The sequence below is a fragment of the Pistacia vera genome, unplaced genomic scaffold (assembly GCF_008641045.1).
Source record: "Pistacia vera cultivar Batoury unplaced genomic scaffold, PisVer_v2 Contig239, whole genome shotgun sequence".
Taxonomy (NCBI): Eukaryota; Viridiplantae; Streptophyta; class Magnoliopsida; order Sapindales; family Anacardiaceae; genus Pistacia; species Pistacia vera.
The window spans coordinates 70,229-92,436 of NW_022196045.1; the positions used below are offsets into that span (position 1 = coordinate 70,229).

Here is a 22,208-nt window from a genome sequence, read left to right on the forward strand (position 1 = left end):
CCTCGTTGTCTAATCGATACTGAGGTTACCTAAATGCATACTTGACATCCCGAAAACTATGTTTAAAATGAGCAGAAAAACTGCATAGTCCTAATACCTCTTTTTACTCGGTTTTTTCCTAGCTTGTAGTGGATCTCGATTATGGGTGAATCGATGAGTTTTTTGAAACTTTTTCAATCCTTTTCTTCGCTGTGTAATTGATATGTAGGTAACGTAACAACATACTTAGCGTTTCAAAACTATGTTTAAAATGAGCAGAAAAGCCGCTAATCCCAGCTTTTTTTTTTACTCAGTTTTTTTCAGCTTATTGTTTATCTATTTTGGGTGATTAGAGAATCTTTTTGACTCTTTCTCCTCGCCGTCTAATCGATACTGAGGTTAGCTAAACAACACGCTTGAGAGTCTCAAAAATTGTGTTTTAAACGAGCAAAAAGCCGCATAGTCCTAGTACCTTTTTTTACATAGTTTTTCCTACTTGTATTGGACTCGATTATGGGTGAATCGAGAGTTTGTTTGAGTCTTTTTCTTTGCCGTCTTAATCTATACTGAGGTTAGATAACAACATCTTGAGCATCCTGAAAACTATGTTTAAAACAAGTAGAAACTTCGTTAGGGATGGGCATAAAGCCGGGCCTCGCGGGGCCCTGACCCGCCCTAAACGGGGTGGATTTTCCCAGAATCATTTGGGTTTCGGGCCGGGATCGGGCCTAAAATTAGCAAGGAAATTCGGGGACAGGCGGCCGAGATAAGTCTTGCCCGCCCTGCCCTAGCCCGATATTATATATATATTAATTTTAATATTTAAAATCAATCATATATACCTATATTAATTTTAATATTGAAAATCAATCATATATTATACATGACAAATTATAATTGTGTAAGTATTTTATAAACTATATACAAATAGGTATAAATAAAACTAGATTAATTATATAATAATAATTTATATATATTATATATATATATATATATATATATATATATATATATTATATATATATAATAATTATAATTGTGTAAGTATTTTAATAAACTATAACAAATAGGTATATAAAACTAGATTAATTAATTAATAATAATATATATTATATATATAGATATATATATTATATTATTATATATATTTATATATATATATATATATATATTATATATATATATATATATATATATATATATATATTTATACATATACATTATATTGGTATACATTTGACATTTGACATTATACATTATATTTTATATATAACAACTATATAAGTATATATATATGACATATATATGTTATGCATTAACATAATATGCTATATATATAATCTTATGTAATCCTATATATAGTATATATCTATTTGGTGTTTTGATTTATTATAATGAATCAATAAATCATTATATTTTTTTTTTTTTTGTCCCTCATTGATCTTATTTCAATTCTATTACCTAATTGCTCTTGTTATATTATGATTGATAGCTATTTATTTAGAATTTATTATAATATATGTGGTAGTTATTTATTTAGAATTTATTATAATATATATGTATAATGTATCATATGTAATACATTATATATTAAAGAGACATTATTATATATATGGTGTAATTTATTTAGAATTTATTATAACACATTATATATTATGTCACATATTATAATATATTATCAATTTAGTATTATGGTTTTTATATTTAATATGTACATTGTAGATTTAATTTCTTTTTAGATGGTATGGTTCTTATGTTTAATATGTGTATTATATATCTAATTTCTTTTTGGTTGGTATATTATAATTTGGAGAAAATGGTTAAGGATACAAAAAGACACAAAACCCCCAAATGGCCCTGTTTGGGGAACGGGCTTTAATTCAGGGATTTCTCGAACGGGCTTCGTGCCGGGATTGGGGAAAACCCATGGGCTTTCGGGCCGGGGCAGGAGATAGGGGTCCCCGGCCCCGCCCTGGCCCGTGCCCATCCCTAAACGCCGTATTGTCCCAATACCTTTTTTTACTTAGTTTTTCCTAGCTTGTAGTGGATCTCGATTATGGGTGAATCGAGGAGTTTTTCACCGTCTAATCGATGCTGAGGTTTGGTAAACATCATGCGTGAGCGTCTTGAAAACTGTGTTTAAAACGAACATAAAAGCCACATAGACCTAGTACTTTTTTTTACTTAGTTTTTTCCCAACTTGTAGTGGATGTCGATTATGGGTGAATCGAGGAGTGTTTTTGAACCTTTTTCTCTGTCATCTAATCAATACTGAGGTTTGGTAAACAATATGCTTGAGTGTCCTGAAAATTGTGTTAAAACAAGAAGAAAAGCCGCATAGTCCCTGTACTTTTTTTTACTCAGTTTTTTCCCAACTTGTAGTGGATCTCAATTATGGGTGAATCGAGGAGTCTTTTTGAATCTTTTTCTTTTTCGTCTAATTAATATTGTGGTTAGGTAAATAGCATGCTTGGGCATCCCGAAAACTGTGTTTGAAACGAGCAAAAAGTCGCATAGTCCCAATACCTTTTTTTACTCATTTTTTCCCATCTTGCAGTGGATCTCGATTATGGGTGAATCAAGGAGTCTTTTTGAATCTTTTTCTTCGTCGTCTAATTGATATTGAAGTTTGGATGACAACATGCTTGAGCATCCCAAAAACTGTGTTTTAAACAAGTAAAAAAGTTGCATAGAACCAGCACCTTTTTTTACTTAGTTTTTTCCTAGCTTGTAGTGGATCTAGATTATGAGTGAATCGAGGAGTCTTTTTGAATCTTTTTCTTCTCCATCTAATTGATGCTGAGGTTTGGTAAACAACATGCTTGAGCGTCCCGAAAACTGTGTTTAAAACGAGCAGAAAAGCCGCATAGTCTTAGTACCTTTTTTTTACTCAGTTTTTTCCTAGCTTGTAGTGGATCTCGATTATGGGTGAATTGAGGAGTCTTTTTGAATCTTTTTCTTATCTGTCTAATCAATACTGAGGTTTGGTAAACGGCACGCTTGAGTATCCTGAAAATTGTGGTTACTTAGTTTTTTCCTAACTTGTAGTGGATCTCGATTATGGGTGAATGGAGGAGTCTTTTTGAATATTTTGAATCTTTTTCTTCGTCGTCTAATCGATACTGAGGTTAGGTAAACAACATGCTTGAGCATCCCGAAACTGTGTTTAAAACGAGCAGAAAAGCTCCATAGTCCCAGTACCTTTTTTTACTCAATTTTTTCCCAGCTTGTAGTAGATCTCAATTATGGGTGAATCTATGAGTCTCTTTGAATCCTTTTCTTCGCCATCTAATCAATACTGATGTTTGGTAAATAGCATGCTTGAGTGTCCCAACAACTGTGTTTAAAATGAGCAGAAAAGCCGCATAGTCCAAGTACCTTTTTTCACTTAGTTTTTTCCCAGCTTTTAGTAGATCTCGATTATGGGTGAATCCAGGAGTCTTTTTGAATCTTTTTCTTTGCCATCTAATCGATACCAAGGTTAGGTGAATAGCATGCTTGAGCATCCTAAAACTGTATTTAAAATGAGCAGAGAAGTCGCATAGTCACAATACCTTTTTTTACTGAGTTTTTTCCCAGCTTGTAGTGGATCTGGATTATGGGTGAATCGAGGAGTTTTTTGAATCTTTTTCTTCGCCGTCTAATCGATATTGAGGTTAGGTAAACAACATGCTTGAGCGTCCTGAAAACTGTGTTTAAAACTAGTAGAAATACTACATAGTCCCAGTACCTTTTTTTACTCAGTTTTTTCCCAGCTTGTAGTGGATCTCGATTATGGGTGAATCAAGGAGTCTTTTTGAATCTTTTTCTTCACCGTCTAATCGATATTGAGGTTTGCTAAATAACATGCTTGAGTGTCCCGAAAACTATGTTTAAGACGAGCAGAAAGCCGCATAGTCGTAGTACATTTTTTTACTCAGTTTTTTCCTAGCTTGTAGTGGATGTTGATTATGGGTGAATCAAGGAGTCTTTTTTAATCTTTTTGAATCTTTTTCTTTGCCGTCTAATCGATACTGAGGTTTGGTAAACAACATGCTTGAACGTCCTGAAAACTGTGTTTAAAACGAGCAAAAAAGCCCCATAGACCTAGTACTTATTTTTACTCAGTTTTTTCCTAGCTTGTAATGGATCTCAATTATGGGCGAATTGAAGACTCTTTTTGAATCTTTTTTTTTGCCGTCTAATCGATACTGAGGTTTCGTAAACAACATGCTTGAGCATCCTGAAAACTGTGTTTACAACAAGCAGAAAAGCTGCATTGTCCCAATACATTTTTTTACTTGGTTTTTTCCCAGCTTGTAGTGGATCTCGATTATGAGTGAATCGATGAGTCTTTTTGAATTTTTTTCTTCACCGTCTAATCAATACTAAGGTTAGGTAAATAGCATGCTTGAGCGTCCCGAAAACTATGTTTAAAACGAGCAGAAAAGCCGTATAGTCCCAATACCTTTTTTTACTTAGTTTTTCCCAACTTGCAGTGGATCTCGATTATGAGTGAATCAAGGAGTCTTTTTGAATCTTTTTCTTCACCGTCTAATCGATACTAAGGTTTGGTAGACAGCATGCTTGAGCATCCCAAAAACTGTTTTTTAAACGAGCAGAAAAGTTGCATAGACTTAGTACCTTTTTTTACTCAGTTTTTTCCCAGCTTGTAGTGGATCTCGATTATGGGTGAATCGAGGAGTCTTTTTGAATCTTTTTCTTTGCTGTCTAATCGATGCTGAGGTTTGGTAAACAACATGCTTGAGCGTCCCGAAAACTGTATTTAAAATGAGCAGAAAAGCCGCATAGTCCCGATAACTTTTTCTACTTAGTTTTTTCCCAGCTTGTAGTGGATCCCGATTATGGCTGAATCAATGAGTCTTTTTGAATCTTTTTCTTTGTCATCTAATCGATACTGAGGTTAGGTGAACAACATGCTTAAGTGTCCCGAAAACTGTGTTTAAAACGAGCAGAAAAGCCGTATAAACCCAGTACCTTATCTAATCAGTTTTTTCTTAGGTTGTAGTGAATCTCGATTATTGGTGAATTAAGGGGTCTTTTTGAATCTTTTTCTTCTCCGTCTAATTGATACTAAGGTTAGGTAAACAACATGTTTGAATGTCTCGAAAACTGTGTTTAAAACGAGCAAAAAAGTTGTATAGTCCAGTACCTTTTTTTAATTAGTTTTTTAGTAGCTTGGATTGATTTTGGAGCTTTCAAAAAGTTTAGGTTTGCTTAATAACACCACTCTTTAATAAAAAGTGAAAGTCATTTGTTGGAAAAGCCTGAAAAAAATCCTTCAGTTTTTTTTTCCTAAAATTCCAAAAAATCTCCTTAAATTATTTTCAATTAAATTTTATTATTGTTAGTTATATATATATACACACGTGTGCAGTCTTCGGCTTCTATTATCTGCATTCCTTTACTCTCGCCTTCTACAAGACATGCCGCAACTGAAAACTTTATTGGAAGGTAATATAAATTTTCTGTACGTTTTCGTTCTCTCTGGACGGCCGATGGTACTATATGTTAGGTTCAAAGATACGACTGCAACCCACTTATTCTTCTATCACAAAATTTCATTCCATTTCTTAGTTTCCTCTATATAATATGTAGAATATAATGGTGCCATTGAATTCGTTATCAAAGTGGTAGCAAAAAAGCCAAGTCCTTGGCTAACAGTTTTTAATAAAATTACTTGCACACAATTTGTTTGTATAAATGCTTCACTCAAACACTTTTAGAACTATGAGCATATTATTGTCACTTTCTTCATCAACCATACTTCTTCCTCTTTATTTCAATCTGCTGCTTCAAATTTTACTTACTCACATGTCTGCATGTCCATTAAGATTTTTTTTTTCTGCTCTCTGATATATTCTCAATGTGTTTGTGCAGATTTTGTTGCTAGATTTCTATAATTGTTTCTTATCTACGACTCTCTCAAAATTAATCGCTTATTCCTTTGCATGATTACCAAAATGTTGCTTATATCCTCCTCTTCTACTGCTGCTTCTTTGTTGCATATTAACCAATTCAAGCTTTGTTATCCGATACCTCAAACACATTCTTCCTCACACCTAAGAAATTTTGTTCCATTTGGTTGTAGTACTAAAACCATTTATATAAGTTTCTGTAACAAACCGCTTAATATTTCGAACTCTGTTGCGAGAGCTTCGACATACTCAAAACACCAGTCGTTCACCGAAGGTGACACGAAATCTTTCGAGTGGGAAGATCACGATGACATTGAAGATACGGGATCGCCATGGGAAGGGGCTATTATTTATAAAAGAAACCCTTCTATTACTCATGTGGAATATTGCACAACCTTAGAGAGGCTTGGCTTAGGAAGGCTTTCTACTGAAACCTCAAAGTCTAAGGCTTCAGCAATGGGGTTACGCGTCACAAAATCTGTCAAAGATTATCCTCATGGGACGCCTGTTCAGATCTCGATTGATATCACAAGGAAGAAGCAAAAGTTGAGGCTTGATGGAATCATAAAAACTGTCATCACCCTTGGCTGCAATAGGTACATCTTTGCCAATTTCTTGTTAGTGATTCTTTTTACATCTTTGCCAATTAATTTCCATTTTTTTTTTCTCGTTTGTTTGTGTATGCTATCATGATTCCACTTTATTAAATCTCACTTGCTGCTTTTTGCCAATGTTTCCTTTGGTATGGCCTTTAAAATAAATGCTAACACGGTTTGAAATAAAAAATCGCTTGAAAAGCTTATGAATTGTTTTCAAGTGCCTATTTTTATTTGTTACTCTTCATAATATTTCGTATGTGCCATATTTGATTCTCCACATGAGCGAATGGTAGATTACAGAGAAAAAGTAACACTGTGACTGATATTAGATTATAGAGGTAAAGTTGCTGTCTTGTCAAATGTCCCTTGTTGTTGAATGACCTAGGCAGCACTCTTTGGTTAGATTCTAAAAGCTTACTTTTTTCCTTTCTTTTTTTTATATTGCTTTCGAAAAGAATTGTTGATTATAGTTTTAAAAACCGCTGTAGAAGCTAAAAAAGCAAAAAAAGGAAGTGTTAAAGGAAAAGTAAAAAATCGTTTGCTTTTTAAAGAAAATATTTCTATCTGAATCCTAATATAACATTCAGGTGTTTGTGACATTATTTTCTTGAGACGTGCTATTTTAATTTATCTTGTGTTTTTTAGTGACATATTTGACCATATTTACATTTTTTAAAACAAAAGGTAAGATGTAGTAATAAGGCAATTGTCAAATATATTATTCTTTTGATACCTTGAAACCTTCGACATCAATTGTCAAATATACCTAATAAAAAAAGTTAAAATGATTTTGAAGTAATTTCTATGCATTGGAGAGCTACCAAACCCATTTTTTGTTTTATCATCCATCTTTTTTTCTTCTTTTGCAACACCTATATAAATCTTTTCTGGATAATTGAGAAGAGGTGCTCTTTGGTTCTCCTAAACAAGGAAACTTGTTTGCTTCTAAAACAGTAGCATAGATGTCATGATAAGGAATGTTACTATGATCACCCATCTCAGAACTAACGTGCAAATGTACAATCGATATTCTCATCATTTGGAATTGAGTAGTTGTTAAACAATCTACTTTTTTTTTTTTTTTGGAAAATCCAGCTTCACGCATATCCACTTAAAAAGTATCATCACATATCTTGTATGAAGATGGTGTTTGTTCTGATGTGCAACAATGTTGGTCGCTTGAGAAGTTTTTGCACAAGTCTGCTTGATTATTGTTGGAAACTATGTATATATATAGTGTAAAGGGTAAAGGGTATATTTGTAATTATTGAGTGTGTGTATATATTTGAGTTAGGTTGTACTGTTGATATAAGTGAAATATAAAGAGTAACATGGTATCAGAGCTCTGGACGCGTAAACCCTAAACCCATTTGCTTGTTTCTGTTTTCCGGCGACGTCTGGCCTCTTCCTTGTGTTTTCTGGCGACGTCTGACCCCTTCCCTGTGTCTTCCGGCGACGTCTGACTCCTTCCCTCTGTTTTTCGGCGACGTCTGACCTCTGATTCTGTTTTCCGACGATGTTTGACTTTGTTCTTTGTTGTTCTTGATCTCTCCGACGACCTCTGTTATCTTTGGCGACCTTGTTTCTCTTTTTTTTCCGACGAGTGCTGATTCTGTTCAGATTTCTCTCTTCTCTAGTTGTTGGCTTGGTGCAGTAAATCATTTTTTGGTTTGGTGCAATAAATCTCTTTTCTCTGTTGTTGGTTTGGTGCAGTAAATCATTTCTCTCTTCTCTGATTGTTGGTTTGGTGCAGTAAATCACATTTTTTAGTCAAAATGGGAATGCTTTGTGTTGGCTTGGAGTTGGAAAATGTGATACTAGAGTTGTTGTGAATCCTGGTGGTTTAAGTTGTTGTGTTTGCTTGGGTTGTTTAGTGTTGAGATTGTTGTGAATCAGTGGAGTTGTTGTGTTTGCTTGGGTTGTTTGGTGTTGAGATTGTTGTGAATCTGTGGAGTTACGAGTTCTTTGTTGGATAGTATGGCAGAGGACAATAAGAAGATAGTGACTGAAATTGTCACTTCCTCCACCAAAATTACTGATCGAAAATTATGGGGAATGTTACAAACAGAGAACTGATTGTAATATTTTTCATATTGTATTGACAAATTATATATCAATATATAGGAAAATAAAGAACTAATCTAGGAAATAAATAATCTAATCTAGGAAATAAAAAATCTAACTTCCTATTTTACAGATTTGTTCATAATATGTATTGATTACAATCCTAATATCCTATTATAGATTTATACACTTAATCATGCAATATCTGTAAGATTTTGCAGGATTATCTACAACACTCCCCTCAAGATGGAGCATAAATGTTAATCATGCCCAGCTTGTTACAAATATAATCATTCCGAACCCCATTCAAAGCTTTAGTGAAAACATCTCCTAGTTGCTCTCCAGTCTTCACATATCCTATAGAAATTAAACCTTGCTGTATTTTCTCATGAATGAAATGACAGTGAATTTCAATGTGCTTAGTTCGTTCATGAAATACGGGATTAGAAGTAATATGAAGAGCGGCTTGGTTATCACACCATAATTTTGTTGGCAAAGAGGCCATAAGACCAACTTCAGTCAAAAACTGATATATCCATATTACTTCACACACAGACTGGGCCATAGCCCTATATTCTGATTCTGCACTAGATTGGGACACAACAGTTTGCTTCTTACTTTTCCATGAGACCAAATTTCCACTAATAAAAACACAGTAGCCTGTAGTGGATCTCCTATCTATCTTGGAACCCACCCAATCTGCATAAGAGAAGCACTCAATATTATTATGTCCATGATTTCCGTACCAAAATACCACGTCCTGGAGCTCCTTTCAGATAACACAAAATCTGTTCTAACGCTACCCAATGTTCAACAGTAGGAGAAGACATGATTTGACTTACTACACTGACAGAGTACGCAATATCAGGACGAGTGACTATTAGATAGTTCAACTTTCCAACCAGTCTTCTATACCTCTCAAGAACTTCAAATAGTTCACCATCTTTGGTAAGTTGCGAATTAGGAAACATTGGCGTACTGCATGGCTTAGCACTCAATTTTCCTGTCTCAGTTAATAAGTCAAGTACATATTTCCTTTGAGAGAGGAAGATGCCTTTCTTGCTCCTTGTTACCTTAACCCCTAAGAAATACTTCAACTTTTCTAAATCTTTTGTATGAAACTGAGTGTGAAGAAATGACTTAAGTAATGAAATCCCTGTAGTGTCACTCCCAGTGGTGATAATGTCGTCAACATATACAACAAGAGGAATAATGCCAACTGCCGATTGTTTGTAAAAGACTGAGTGATCAGACTTGCTCTTTGTCATTCCGAACTTTGCAACTACCTCACTGAACTTTCCAAACCAAGCACGTGGACTCTGTTTCAAACCATACAACGATTTGCGAAGATGACAAACTTTCCCATACTCCCCCTGAGCAACAAATCCAGGTGGTTGCTCCATATAGACTTCTTCCTGAAGGTCACCATGTAAAAAGGCATTTTTTATGTCCAACTGATGTAATGGCCAAGAATGAGTAGCCGCCGTAGAGATAAATAAGCGAACAGAAATCAATTTAGCCACAGGGGAAAAAGTGTCAGAATAATCCACTCCATAAGTTTGAGCATAGCCTTTAGCTACAAGACGAGCTTTAAGCCTAGCCATTGACCCATCAGGATTTACTTTAACAGCAAACACCCATTTGCATCCAATAGGCTTCTTTCCAGTAGGTAAGTCAACCAAGTTCCAAGTACCATTAACATCTAAAGCATTCATTTCTTCTATCATAGCATCACGCTAACTAGGATGAGATAAGGCTTCATGAACAGTTGCAGGAAGGGAGACAGAGTCTAGTGATGCCACAAAAGAACAAGAAGTAGATGATAGGTGATCATAAGAAACAAATGAAGAGATATGATAAGTACACTGACATTTACCTTTCCGAAGAGCAATAGGAAGATCAAGATCACTTAAGGTTGGATCCAACGACGAAGAGTCTTGGGTAAGACATGAAGTCTGAGTGTCTTCTTGACAAGGAACACGGGTATCGAGATCACTGGAGACTGGGTCTAACGATGAAAGGACTGGTACAGGAGGTTCCTGTCGACGAGAATCCTGTCGACGAGAATAGACAATGTGAATTGGAGGTAGTGGATGAACATGTGGTGGTGTCGGAGGAGGAATAGTAGGTGGGGAAGACTCAGGTGTGGGAGTAGCCGGTAGAGATGTGGCAATATAGATTAGTAAGTCATCGTCCTTCCCCTGATGTGTATAAGTAGACGAAGTGGGAAAAAAAAAAAAGGGTGTTTTCTAAGAAAGTAACATCAGGTGACACCAGATATCTATTAAAACTAGGACAATAACATCGATATCCCTTTTAAAGGCGAGAGTAACCTAGAAAAACACATTTAAGAGATTTGGGATCTAACTTGGTTACCTGGGGTTGAACATCACGAACAAAACAAGTACTACCAAATATCTCTGGGGCAATAGGAAACAAAGGCTTAGACGGGAAGAGAACATTGTAAGGAATGGAACCATTCATAATAGAGGAAGGCATGCGGTTAATTAGAAAACAGGCTTTGGAAACTGCATCGGCCCAAAACTGTTTAGGAACTTGCATTTGAAATAATAAGGCTCGAGCGGTTTCAAGAAGGTGCCTATTTTTTCTCTCGGCTACTCCATTTTGGGACGGTGTGTCAACACAAGAGGATTGATGAAGAATACCATGCTGGCTCATATAAGACTGAAAAAAACACAAAAAATATTCTTTGGCATTATCACTTCTTAACGTCTGGACAGAAGTATTAAATTGAGTTTTAACTTCAACACAAAAGGCACAAAAATGAGAAAACAACTCAAAACGATTTTTCATTAAATAAAGGCAAGTTACACGAGAGTTGTCATCAACAAAGGTAACAAAATATTTAAATCCAGGTTTAAACATAATAGAACATGGACCCCAAACATCTGAATGAACTAATTCAAAAGGGACACTAGCCCGTTTATTGACTCTTGGACTTGAAGAAAGACGGTGGTGTTTGGCAAATTGACGTGACTCACAATCTAACGAAGATAATTTATGAAACTGAGGACATAGTTTCTTTAACAATGGTAAAGAAGGATGTCCTAACGGCCAATGCGTCTCAAAAGGGGTCAAAATACTGGAACATGCAATGGTTTTGGGCACTTGTGTGTCAAGGATGTAAAGCCCTCCAGATTCATGTCATTTACCAATAATCTGCCTCGTCGTAAGATCCTAAAATAGGCAATGATCAGGGAAAAATTAGATGCAACATTTAAGAGCACGAGTGAGTTTACTCACAGAAATTAAATTAAAAGCGAACTGTGGTAGACTCAATATAGAGGATAGGGAAATTAACGGAGTAGAGTTAACAGACCTAGACCCAAGAACACAAGAAGTTGACCCTTAAGCTAAAGTAACATTAGACGAGGAATTATGTGACTGATATGATGAAAAGAGACTAGGATTACCTGTCATATGATCTGTGGCACCAGAATCAATGACCCATTCGGAGGATGAGAAAAGAAGACATGTATTTAGTTTACTTGACTCGGCGAGAGCAGTGATGGAAGTAGATGAGGACTTCAATGATTCTTGATACTAAGAAAACTTGGCAAACTCATCAACTGAAATCATAACCTTCTTCTCAGAAGTATCAGTAGTGGCAACATGAGCTGACTGAGGTTTCTGGGCCTTATTTTGTAACTTTCTACACATGCGCTTTGTGTGACCGGGTTCATGACAATAATAGCACACAATCCCTCTTGACTCTTGACTCCGATTCTCAAGATAATTCAAACCCCCTCCTCTATTATTGCTCTTGTTATATGAACGTCCGGTGTCATGATTATGACTTACAAGAGCACTACTCGATTGAACAGATGGAGTGCTTTCTGTACGAAGAACCCTAGTAAACATGTCTTGGAGGAAGGTGATCTCAGAACTAGCAAGGACCTTTGATTTAGCAGATTCAAACTCAGAAGAGAGTCCAGCTAGGAAACTCATAATCGCCATTTTCTTTCGTTGAGCTTGTTGAACTTTCACATCAGCACTCATCGGTAAAAGAATGTTAAGTTCTTCATATATCTTTTTAAAATCCATAAAATAGGCCGTAAGAGACTTATCTTGTTTCTCAGCTCGATAAAAAGCTTTGCATACATAAAAAATACGAGAAACATTCCCTTTCCCAGAATACAAAAAATTTAGACAGTCCATCAATTCCTTCACATATTCACAATGATTAATTAAACCAAGTACCTCACTGTTGATGGAGTTTCGTATCTGCAAGAACAACCGGGCATCCTCTCTTAACCATGTTTGCTTTGAATCGTCTTTAGACGAATCTTTGGTGAGATGATCATCTTTACCAATGCTTCGCAGATAAAGATGAATTGTCTTACTCCAATCAAAATAGTTATCAGACCTATTAAGCTTATGTTCCATAATTTTTGACATTATAGGAACCATATCAATTATAGACTTATCAGTCATGGTAAGAAGACGAAAATAGCCAACAAAAAAAAAACTCTTCAAAGAACGAACTCTATACCAACAGAAACCAACAAAACTGATACCAACAGAAACCAACAAAACTGTTCTGACCTGGCTGAGATACTGAGGAACTAATCACAGAATTGCCGGAAATAACCAGACGAAGCCGAGAAGGGTGATTAGAGCACTTTCCTTCGTCACACGTGCCCACATGCGCCGGTGCGTGGATACTGACGCAGATGAAAAGGTGGCGCATGAGACTCACGCATTACTCCTCCGGTGACCGAAATTCAGGGAATGGTTGATCGGCAGAAGAGGCTTCTTCCTAGGTGGTGAGAAAAAATGGCCACTCTCCAAGGTGACTCACCAATAATGCTCACTTGGGCAGAAAAGAAAAAAACGAATTAAAAAAAACAACCTAGAATTGCTCTGATACCATGTTACAGACAGAGAACTGATTGTAATATTTTTCATATTGTATTGACAAATTATACATCAATATATAGGAAAATAAAGAACTAATCTAGGAAATAAATAATCTAATCTAGGAAATAAAAATATAACTTCCTATTTTACATATTTGTTCCTAATATGTATTGATTACAATCCTAATATCCTATTATAGATTTATACACTTAATCATGCAATAACTGTAAGATTTTGCATGATTATCTACAATAGGGAAAAAGGAATTATATTCAATGGAAGCGGATTATCCAACGATATGTGTCCAGTATTGATATGGGAGACCATTTAATGGAGGATCCATCTGAGGAAACAGAAAATGATAATAAAACTCGAAAAAGATGGCTCATGGAAGATGATAAGCTCTTCAATCAGATTCAGAACACTCTTGATTCGTCCGTGGATGATGTGATTGGTCACTGTGATACAGTCAAGGAATTATGGGAATATCTAGAGTTCTTGTATATTGGTAAACAAGACTTGTCTCATGCCCATGAATTGTTATTGAAGATCTATCGAGCAAATATGCAAGAGAAGACATTGGTCGAATATTATACAAAGATAAAACAAGCCTTTGAAGAAAAAAGGGCTATGTTTCCTATCCATACTAACGTGAAAATGATGCAAGCACAAGAAGAACAAGTGGTAATGCAATATTTTTTGGTCGGGTTAAGACCGGAATATGAGATAGCTCGTACACAACTTCTTACCGGTGAGACATTTCCCTCCCTTACGGATGTCTTTGCTCGCCTTCTCAGAGTTAGTAAGGGGGAAGATCGAGGAGTGTCTAAGGACAAAGAAACCCTTAAGGATCCTAATGTTGATCATGTAGCCCTAGCTAGCATGAAGTCTAGTGATGGCAAAGGTAACAAAGGGACAAGTCGTGATGCTAGGAACAATCGTGGTAAGGGCCCTTGTACCTGCTTTCATTGTGGTGTTAAGGGTCACGTAAAGAAAAATTGTTGAAAGCTCCATGGCAAGCCCTTGAATATGCAAGACACTCAGAAGTTTGCTCATGTTGTAACTCAAGATGGTCTCTTACCCACCCCATCACAAGTTACTATCTCCGCAGCAGAATATGCTTGTCTCACTCAGAATTCTTGCTCCCAGTCATCCATCCCATCGACTATCACTACTTTAACCCAGTTAGGTAATCCTACAGCCTGTTTGTCCACTTCTAGTAGTAACTGGGTCATTGATTCTGGTGTTACCCACCATATGACAGGCGATACAGGTATTCTCTCCTCATTTACACTTTCTCCCAATTTGTCTTCGGTTACCTTAGCTAACGGGTCTACTGCGCCTATTGGATGTGGTACTGCCCATCTCAACAAATATATGTCTCTTTTCTCTGTCTTGTGTCTTCCTCATTTTCCCTTTAATCTTTTATCAGTTAGTCAAATTACTAATGCATTCAATTGTGGTGTTTACTTCTTTCTTACTCATTGTATATTTTAGGATCTTGGGACGAGGCGGATTATTGGTAGGAGTCGTGTATCAGGTGGCCTGTATATGCTCGATGATGTCTCCACTCCTGTCTCTCAACCTGTTGCGTGTACCAGTGATTCATCTCTACCCATACTACATGGTCGCCTTGGTCATCCTCCCCTTCCCATTTTGAAAAGGTTGTGTCCTAATGTAGGGTCAGTGTCACACCTTGAGTGTGAGACGTGTCAGTTTGAAAAACACCATAGAGTGTCCTATAGCCCTAGGATAAACACGAGAGTCACAACCCTTTTTGATGTTATACACTCTGATGTTTGGGGTCCTTGCCTTGTGTTGTCTAAGTTTGGATATCGATATTTTGTTATTTTTATGGACGATTTTTCACGTGTAACTTGGTGTACTTTATGAAAAATCGTTCTGAACTATTCTCCATATTTTGTACCTTTTATGCTGAAATACAAAATCAATTTACTTCATCTATTAAAATTCTCAGAAGTGATAATGCCAAAGAACACTTTTCTGCTCCTTTCTCTTCCTTTCTGTCTACTAGAGGTATTATTCATCAGTCATCATGTGTTTATATACCTCAGCAAAATGGAGTTGCTGAATGCAAAAATCGTCATTTATTAGAAGTCGCTCGTACTCTCCTTTTTCACATGAAAGTCTCTACAGAATTTTGGGCAGATGCTATCTCTACAGCATGTCACTTGATCAATCGTATCCCTTCTTCTGTTTTGGGTGGTCAAATCCAGTTCTCTATCCTTTTTCCATCACAGCCTTTATTCTCTCTTCCTCCTAAAGTGTTTGGGTGCACGTGCTTTGTTCAAGATGTTAGACCTCATGCATCCAAATTTGAACCTAGGTCCCTCAAGTGCATATTCGTGGGTTATTCCTGATATTAGAAGGGTTATCGTTGTTTTTCTCCTGTCCTAGGTAAGTACCTTATCTCAGCTGATGTTTCTTTTTATATGTTGAGTCCTCCACTTCATTTACTTCTCTTGAAGCACCCCCTGATGATCTTCTTGTTCACCACATTACCCATCATAACCCTCTCCCATCTCGTCCTCCTATCACCCAGGTATACTCTCACAGGGTTCACTAGCACCATGAGACACCTGCAGCAACATCTGATCCACTGCCTCTATCGACTGCATCGCCCTTTGATCCAGTTCCTCCTTCCTATGACCATGATCATGACCTTCCCATTGTTCTTCGTAAAGGTAAGCGTTCTTGTACCTATCCTATCTCCTCATTTGTTTCCTATCACTCTCTGTCTTCATCTTCCAAGATTTTTATTGCCTTTTTAGACTTCGTGTCTGTTCCCAACTCTGTGTCTGAAGCAATTGCTTATGATGGGTGGCGAAGGGCTATGGAAGAAGAGATGTTGGCTCTAGAACATAATGATACTTGGGTTCTAAAGGGGTTGCCTGAAAATAAAAAGGCTATTGGGTGCAAATGGGTTTTCACAGTGAAGGCTAATCCCGATGGGACTATGGCTCGGTTGAAAGCTCGGTTGGTTGCTAAAGGTTATGCCCAGACGTATGGTTTGATTATTCTGAGACATTCTCCCCAATGGCTAAAATGACCTCTGTCCGACTATTCATCTCTCTTGCAGCTTCATATTGTTGGCCTCTTCACCAACTTGATGTAAAAAATGCCTTTTTACATGGTGATCTTCTTGAAGAGGTTTACATGGAGCAACCTCCGGGGTTTGTTGCTCACGGGGAGTAAGGAAAGGTATGCAAACTGAGGAAATCTTTATACGGCTTAAAGCAATCTCAACGGGCGTGGTTTGGGAGGTTTAGTGAAGTGGTGACTCAATCTGGTTTACATAGGAGTGCTTATGATCACTCTGTCTTTTATAAGCAATCTAGTTCTGGCATCATTCTTTTGGTTGTTTATGTTGATGACATTGTAATCACTGGCAGTGATGATGTTGGCATTCAGAGTTTGAAAAACTGTTTGGCTTCCAAATTTCACACAAAAGACTTGGGTACTTTAAGGTATTTTCTCGGAGTTGAGGTTTCTCGGAGTAAGAAAGAGATCTTTCTCTCTCAATGCAAGTATGTGTTAGATGTGTTGACCGAAATGGGTCTAAGTGGGGCTAAGCCTTGTGACACTCCTATGGTTCCTTATGTGAGATTGAATGTTGAGGATGGAGAGATGTTTGGTGATCCAAAAAGGTACAGACGAATAGTTGAAAAGTTAAACTACCTTACAGTAACCTGTCCAGATATTGCTTTTTCAGTGAGTGTGGTGAGTCAGTTTATGTCATCTCCTAGGACATCTCATTTGGATGCAGTCCTCCATATTTTGAAGTATCTAAAAGGAGCCCCTGGACGTGGGATTCTTTACAATGATCATGGTCATAATAAGGTAGAAGGTTTTTTAGATGTTGATTAGGCAGGATCCTCTGTGGATAGACGGTCTGTGACTGGGTTTTGTGTTTTTGTTGGAGGAAATCTTATTTCTTGGAAAAGTAAGAAGCAACCGGTTGTAGCTAGGTCAAGCGCAGAGTCTGAGTATCGGGCTATGGCACAAGTTACTTGTGAGCTCATATGGACAAGACATCTTCTTAGAGAAATTGGGTTTGGTGACCCAAAGACTATGGACTTGTGGTGTGACAACCAAGCAGCCATACATATAGCAAACAATCCAGTCTTTCACGAGAGGACTAAGTATATAGAAGTGGATTGTCACTTTGTACGAGAGAAACTTGAACAAAAGTTAATTGCTACTAATCATGTTATAACAAGGGAACAACTAGCTGACATCTTCACGAAGTCTCTAGTTGGTAAAAGGGTAACCTATATTTGTAACAAGCTGGGCATGATAGATATATATGCTCTAGCTTGAGGGAAAGTGTTGGAAACTATGTATATATATAGTGTAAAGGGTAAAGGGTATATTTGTAATTATTGAGTGTGTGTATATATTTGAGTTAGGTTCTACTGTTGATATAAGTGAAATATAAAGAGTAACAATTATATTAGTTTGATATGATGGCAACATATCAGCTATGCTGCAGATCCCTCTCAACTTTGTAATTATGGCTTTTGTTTTCCTCTTTCTCCCTCTCTTCCCTTCTCTCCCTGTTAATTGTAGTACTTGGTATCTTGCTTGGTTTTGTATACGTTGCCAATTTATTTTGTTTAATCCTCTTCATTTTGCTGATTAAAAAATTCTTTTTCTTTGAATAGAAGGTGATTTGTCATCTTGAATGTTTATTCGATGCTTTCCGAATAGTGACATATTTTTAATAAATACTTCAGCTTCATGTCTGTTTGGATGTGACATGGTAAATGTGAATCATATTAAGAGCTAGGTTCAAGTTGTTAAATGCTAACTCATTTTGGTTTGCGTAAGATATTTATAGTTTTGTTTTTCCAGTGACTTCAGTGAGTAATGTGTAGACAAAAGCTCTTAATAGGTATAAGAAAGTTCACTGAATGGTGCTTATTTCATACGAGTGTCTGGTGCAAAAATGTGGAGAAGCTTTTAGAAGCAACCTCAGCTGTTGTTTCTTTTATTTGGTTACAAACATAATGCCTTTTATTTTTTGTCCTTGATAATCAATTTATTACTGTATTGAAGGTGTGGTGAACCAGCTGCTGAAAGTGTATTCTCTAACTTCTCTGTCTTACTGACCGAACAACCTATTGAGGAACCGGATATTATTGACATTGGAACAATGTTTGGGACGGACAAACATAAGTCATCTACTGGAAACATTGAGGAAGATGAAGATGATGATGATTCAATTGATTGGGATGATCGGCTGTATTTTCCTCTGGAAGAAAAAGAAATTGATATTTCAAAGAATATAAGGGACACAGTGCATTTGGAAATTACTATAAATGCGATTTGTGATCCAAAGTGCAAGGGGATATGCCTCAAATGTGGTACAAATTTGAACACTAGTATATGTAATTGTAGCAAAGAGCAAGTTCAAGAGCAAACTTATGGTCCTCTTGGAAACTTAAGAAAACAAATGGAACGAAAGTGAGGTTGTTGGAGTGTAAAATAAGTCATAAATGCTTTCAAATACATTTGTGGTTCTGTATTTTACCTGTTTTCTTTTAAATTTTTTATTAACATATTATTGTAATAGATATAATATGTTGAAGCTAGATAACATATTATAGAACAATTAACGGAACCCCTTACTCTTAGTTTGTGCTTGAATTCTAGTGAAAAGTTTAAATCATTTAAAATGGATGATATTTGTTGTCTTGCCAAGAGATTTCTATCTCATGATTTCAAAGATTTAGACATGCATTTTTTGAGAGAACAATTGAAACAGGAGATTTAGGACTTGAATATGATTTTGTTGTAGTCAATATAACTGCTAGAGTCGAGCCTACTAGTATTCAAAGAGTTATTCCTTGTTATTAACTCATGAATTTGAAAACAGACTTGAACCATATCTTATTGTACCTACCCATGATGTCTATCAAAACAACTCAGCTTATTTTTCCTATGCCAAATAACAATTTCAATTAGAACCCAAACTTTAACCTTGCAAATTAAAAAAAAAAAAAAAAAAAATTCCCCAGAAATGGGAACCCTAAATGAAGAAACAGAGGCAAGGGTAGAAACCAAGGAAAAAGAAATGGTCCCAATGCAACTCACCAAATGTGTGGAAAAACAAGGCATGTAGCTAGGATGTGTAATCATAGGTATGATAGAAATTTTTCCTAGCAGAGTTTTGGCAAGGTTCAAGGTAATCAAAACTCGGTTTATGGTGTTGCTTATGAACATGGAAATGAATCAAACAAGTATATAGATAATGGCTTTTCTTGCCATATTGCCAGTGATATATCCAATTTGGGTTAGAAGAATAAGTATAATTGATCCATTTCCAACCAATTCAACAAAACAACACACTCCAAAAATCAAGTAAAAATTTGACCAAATTAAAAACATAAACTAAAACACACTTACTTGCAAATCTGGACCAAGACAAGTAGAAATACTTCAAGCCTAAAAGATTACTCCACTAACTTGAATTGATTCACTACCAAATCCCCTTACCAAGACTTGGATAAAGAATGTACACTCAAGAACACAAAAGTTCTCTCAAATAGATAAAACAAATTTCATATATTTCAAAAGCTCATTGTTATAATGAAATAGTTGCCCTTATATTGGCAAATACAAAGATAAACAAGTAATTGACAAATATAATAAAATAAAAATAAAACTTAATTAATATTACAAGTCATTCATTCAAAAAGTAAGGCTATGCCTATTTAATACAAAGAGGCATAATTCTCTAATTCTAGGATCTATGTCTTTAACCACACTATTAGTTGAAATAAGCTTACTTCATTAAATTAAAACTTGATCAATGATCCTAATGAGTTTGGGCCTTAAGAATCATGCAAATAGATCTAATAAGGGTTCATGTGGATCTTCCCCTTTGGAATGAGACTTGGATTGGATTGGACCACTTCAACACTTGGACTTCTTTCTTGGTGGGGTTTGAGCTTCCTTTGTTGAGTTGGGTTTGGAATGGTTTGGGCTGAAATGTTTGGACTCTCTCTCTCCTTAGAACTTGCTTTGGCTGAATTTCCTCCATTGCATTCCACATTCCACAATCCAAGTGTTTTAGGACTTGGAGTGAAACTCTTCAATTCAACTGAATTAGCAAGTGTTTTAGAACTTGTAATTCTTTGTCCACTCATGTTTACAAGTGTTTTAAGACTTGTAAACATATCAATAATGGTTTTGAGAAGGAAACTGTAGGGAGTAGACAAACTTTGAATATCACACACTATGGTAAGATGCTATTACCTACTATTTCAAGATTAAATTACACTTGATATTGTTTTTGTTGTACCTTAAATTACCAAGAACCTTTTAAGTATCTTTTAACTCACATCTAACAAAAAAATTTCTATAGTGTTTCACGGAAAAAACATGTTTAATCAAGGACCNTGAACTTCTTCTATTTTCAACCAATTTCAGGGCAAGTATTCAACATAACACTCAATCAAAGGTCAACCAAACAATATTACCAAGAAACCAACTCAAATAAGAGCAAAAGAAGAAACAATAACTACGTACCTCAAGTGGGGCGTTACACTAATCGATATTGAGGTTTGGTAAACAACATGCTTGAGTGCCCCGAAAACTATGTTTAAGACGAGCAGAAAAGCCGCATAGTCGTAATAACTTTTTTTTTACTCAGTTTTTTCCTATCTTGTTGATTATGGGTGAATCGATGAGTCTTTTTTAATGTTTTTGAATCTTTTTCTTCGCCGTCTAATCGATACTGAGGTTTGGTAAACAACATCCTTGAAAGTCCTGAAAACTGTGTTTAAAACGAGCAAAAAAGCCTCATAGACCTAGTACTTATTTTTACTTAGTTTTTTCCCAGCTTGTAGTGGATCTCGATCATGGGCGAATTGAGGACTCTTTTTGAATCTTTTTCTTTGCCGTCTAATCGATACTAAGGTTTGGTAAACAACATGCTTGAGCGTCTTGAAAATTGTGTTTACAACGAGTAGAAAAGCCGCATTGTCCTAGTACCTTTTTTTACTCAAAGTTTTCCCAACTTGTAGCAGATCTCGATTATGAGTGAATCGAGGAGTCTTTCTGAATTTTTTTCTTCGCCGTCTAATCAATACTAAGGTTAGGTAAACAGCATGCTTGAGCGTCCTGAAAACTGTGTTTAAAACGAGTAGAAAAGCCGTATAGTCCCAATACCTTTTTTTTACTCAATTTTTCCTAGCTTGTAGTGGATCTTGATTATGGGTGAATCGAGGAGTCTTTTTGAATCTTTTGCTTCGCCGTCTAATCGATACTAAGGGTTTGGTAGACAGCATGCTTGAGCATCCCGAAAACTATTTTTTAAACGAGCAGAGAAGTTGCATAGACTTAGTACCTTTTTTTACTCAGTTTTTTCCCAGCTTGTAGTGGATCTCGATTATGGGTGAATCGAGGAGTCTTTTTGAATTTTTTTCTTTGCCATCTAATCGATGTTGAGGTTTGGTAAACAACATGCTTGAGCGTCCCGCAAACTGTATTTAAAACGAGCAGAAAAGCCGCATAGTCCTGATAACTTTTTCTACTTAGTTTTTTCCCAACTTGTAGTAGATCCCGATTATGGCTGAATCAATGAGTCTTTTTGAATCTTTTTCTTTGCCGTCTAATCGATGTTGAGGTTTGGTAAACAACATGCTTAAGTGTCGCAAAAACTGTGTTTAAACTTCAGAAAAGCGCATAGACCCAGAACCTTTTTTTAATAAGTTTTTTCTTAGGTTGTAGTGGATCTCGA

At 36.1% G+C, this 22,208-nt stretch overlaps 1 protein-coding gene across 1 annotated transcript; it reads left to right on the forward strand.

The window, feature by feature from the left end:
* The first annotated feature begins 5,349 nt into the window (after window positions 1–5,349).
* LOC116131695 (large ribosomal RNA subunit accumulation protein YCED homolog 1, chloroplastic-like) lies at window positions 5,350–19,083 on the forward strand. Its single transcript, XM_031417361.1, has 3 exons — window positions 5,350–5,433; window positions 5,860–6,493; window positions 18,521–19,083. The coding sequence occupies exons 2-3, from the start codon at window positions 5,931–5,933 to the stop codon at window positions 18,930–18,932; spliced, it is 975 nt and encodes a 324-aa protein (XP_031273221.1). The 5' UTR covers window positions 5,350–5,433; window positions 5,860–5,930; the 3' UTR covers window positions 18,933–19,083.
* Window positions 19,084–22,208: the final 3,125 nt, after the last annotated feature.

Coding starts and splice junctions, on each gene's coding strand:
- LOC116131695 (XM_031417361.1), top strand. CDS start 5,931: ATGATTACCAAAATGTTGCTTATATCCTCCTCTTCTACTGCTGCTTCT. Junction 6,494..18,520: donor ATCACCCTTGGCTGCAATAG/GTACATCTTTGC, acceptor ACTGTATTGAAG/GTGTGGTGAACCAGCTGCTG.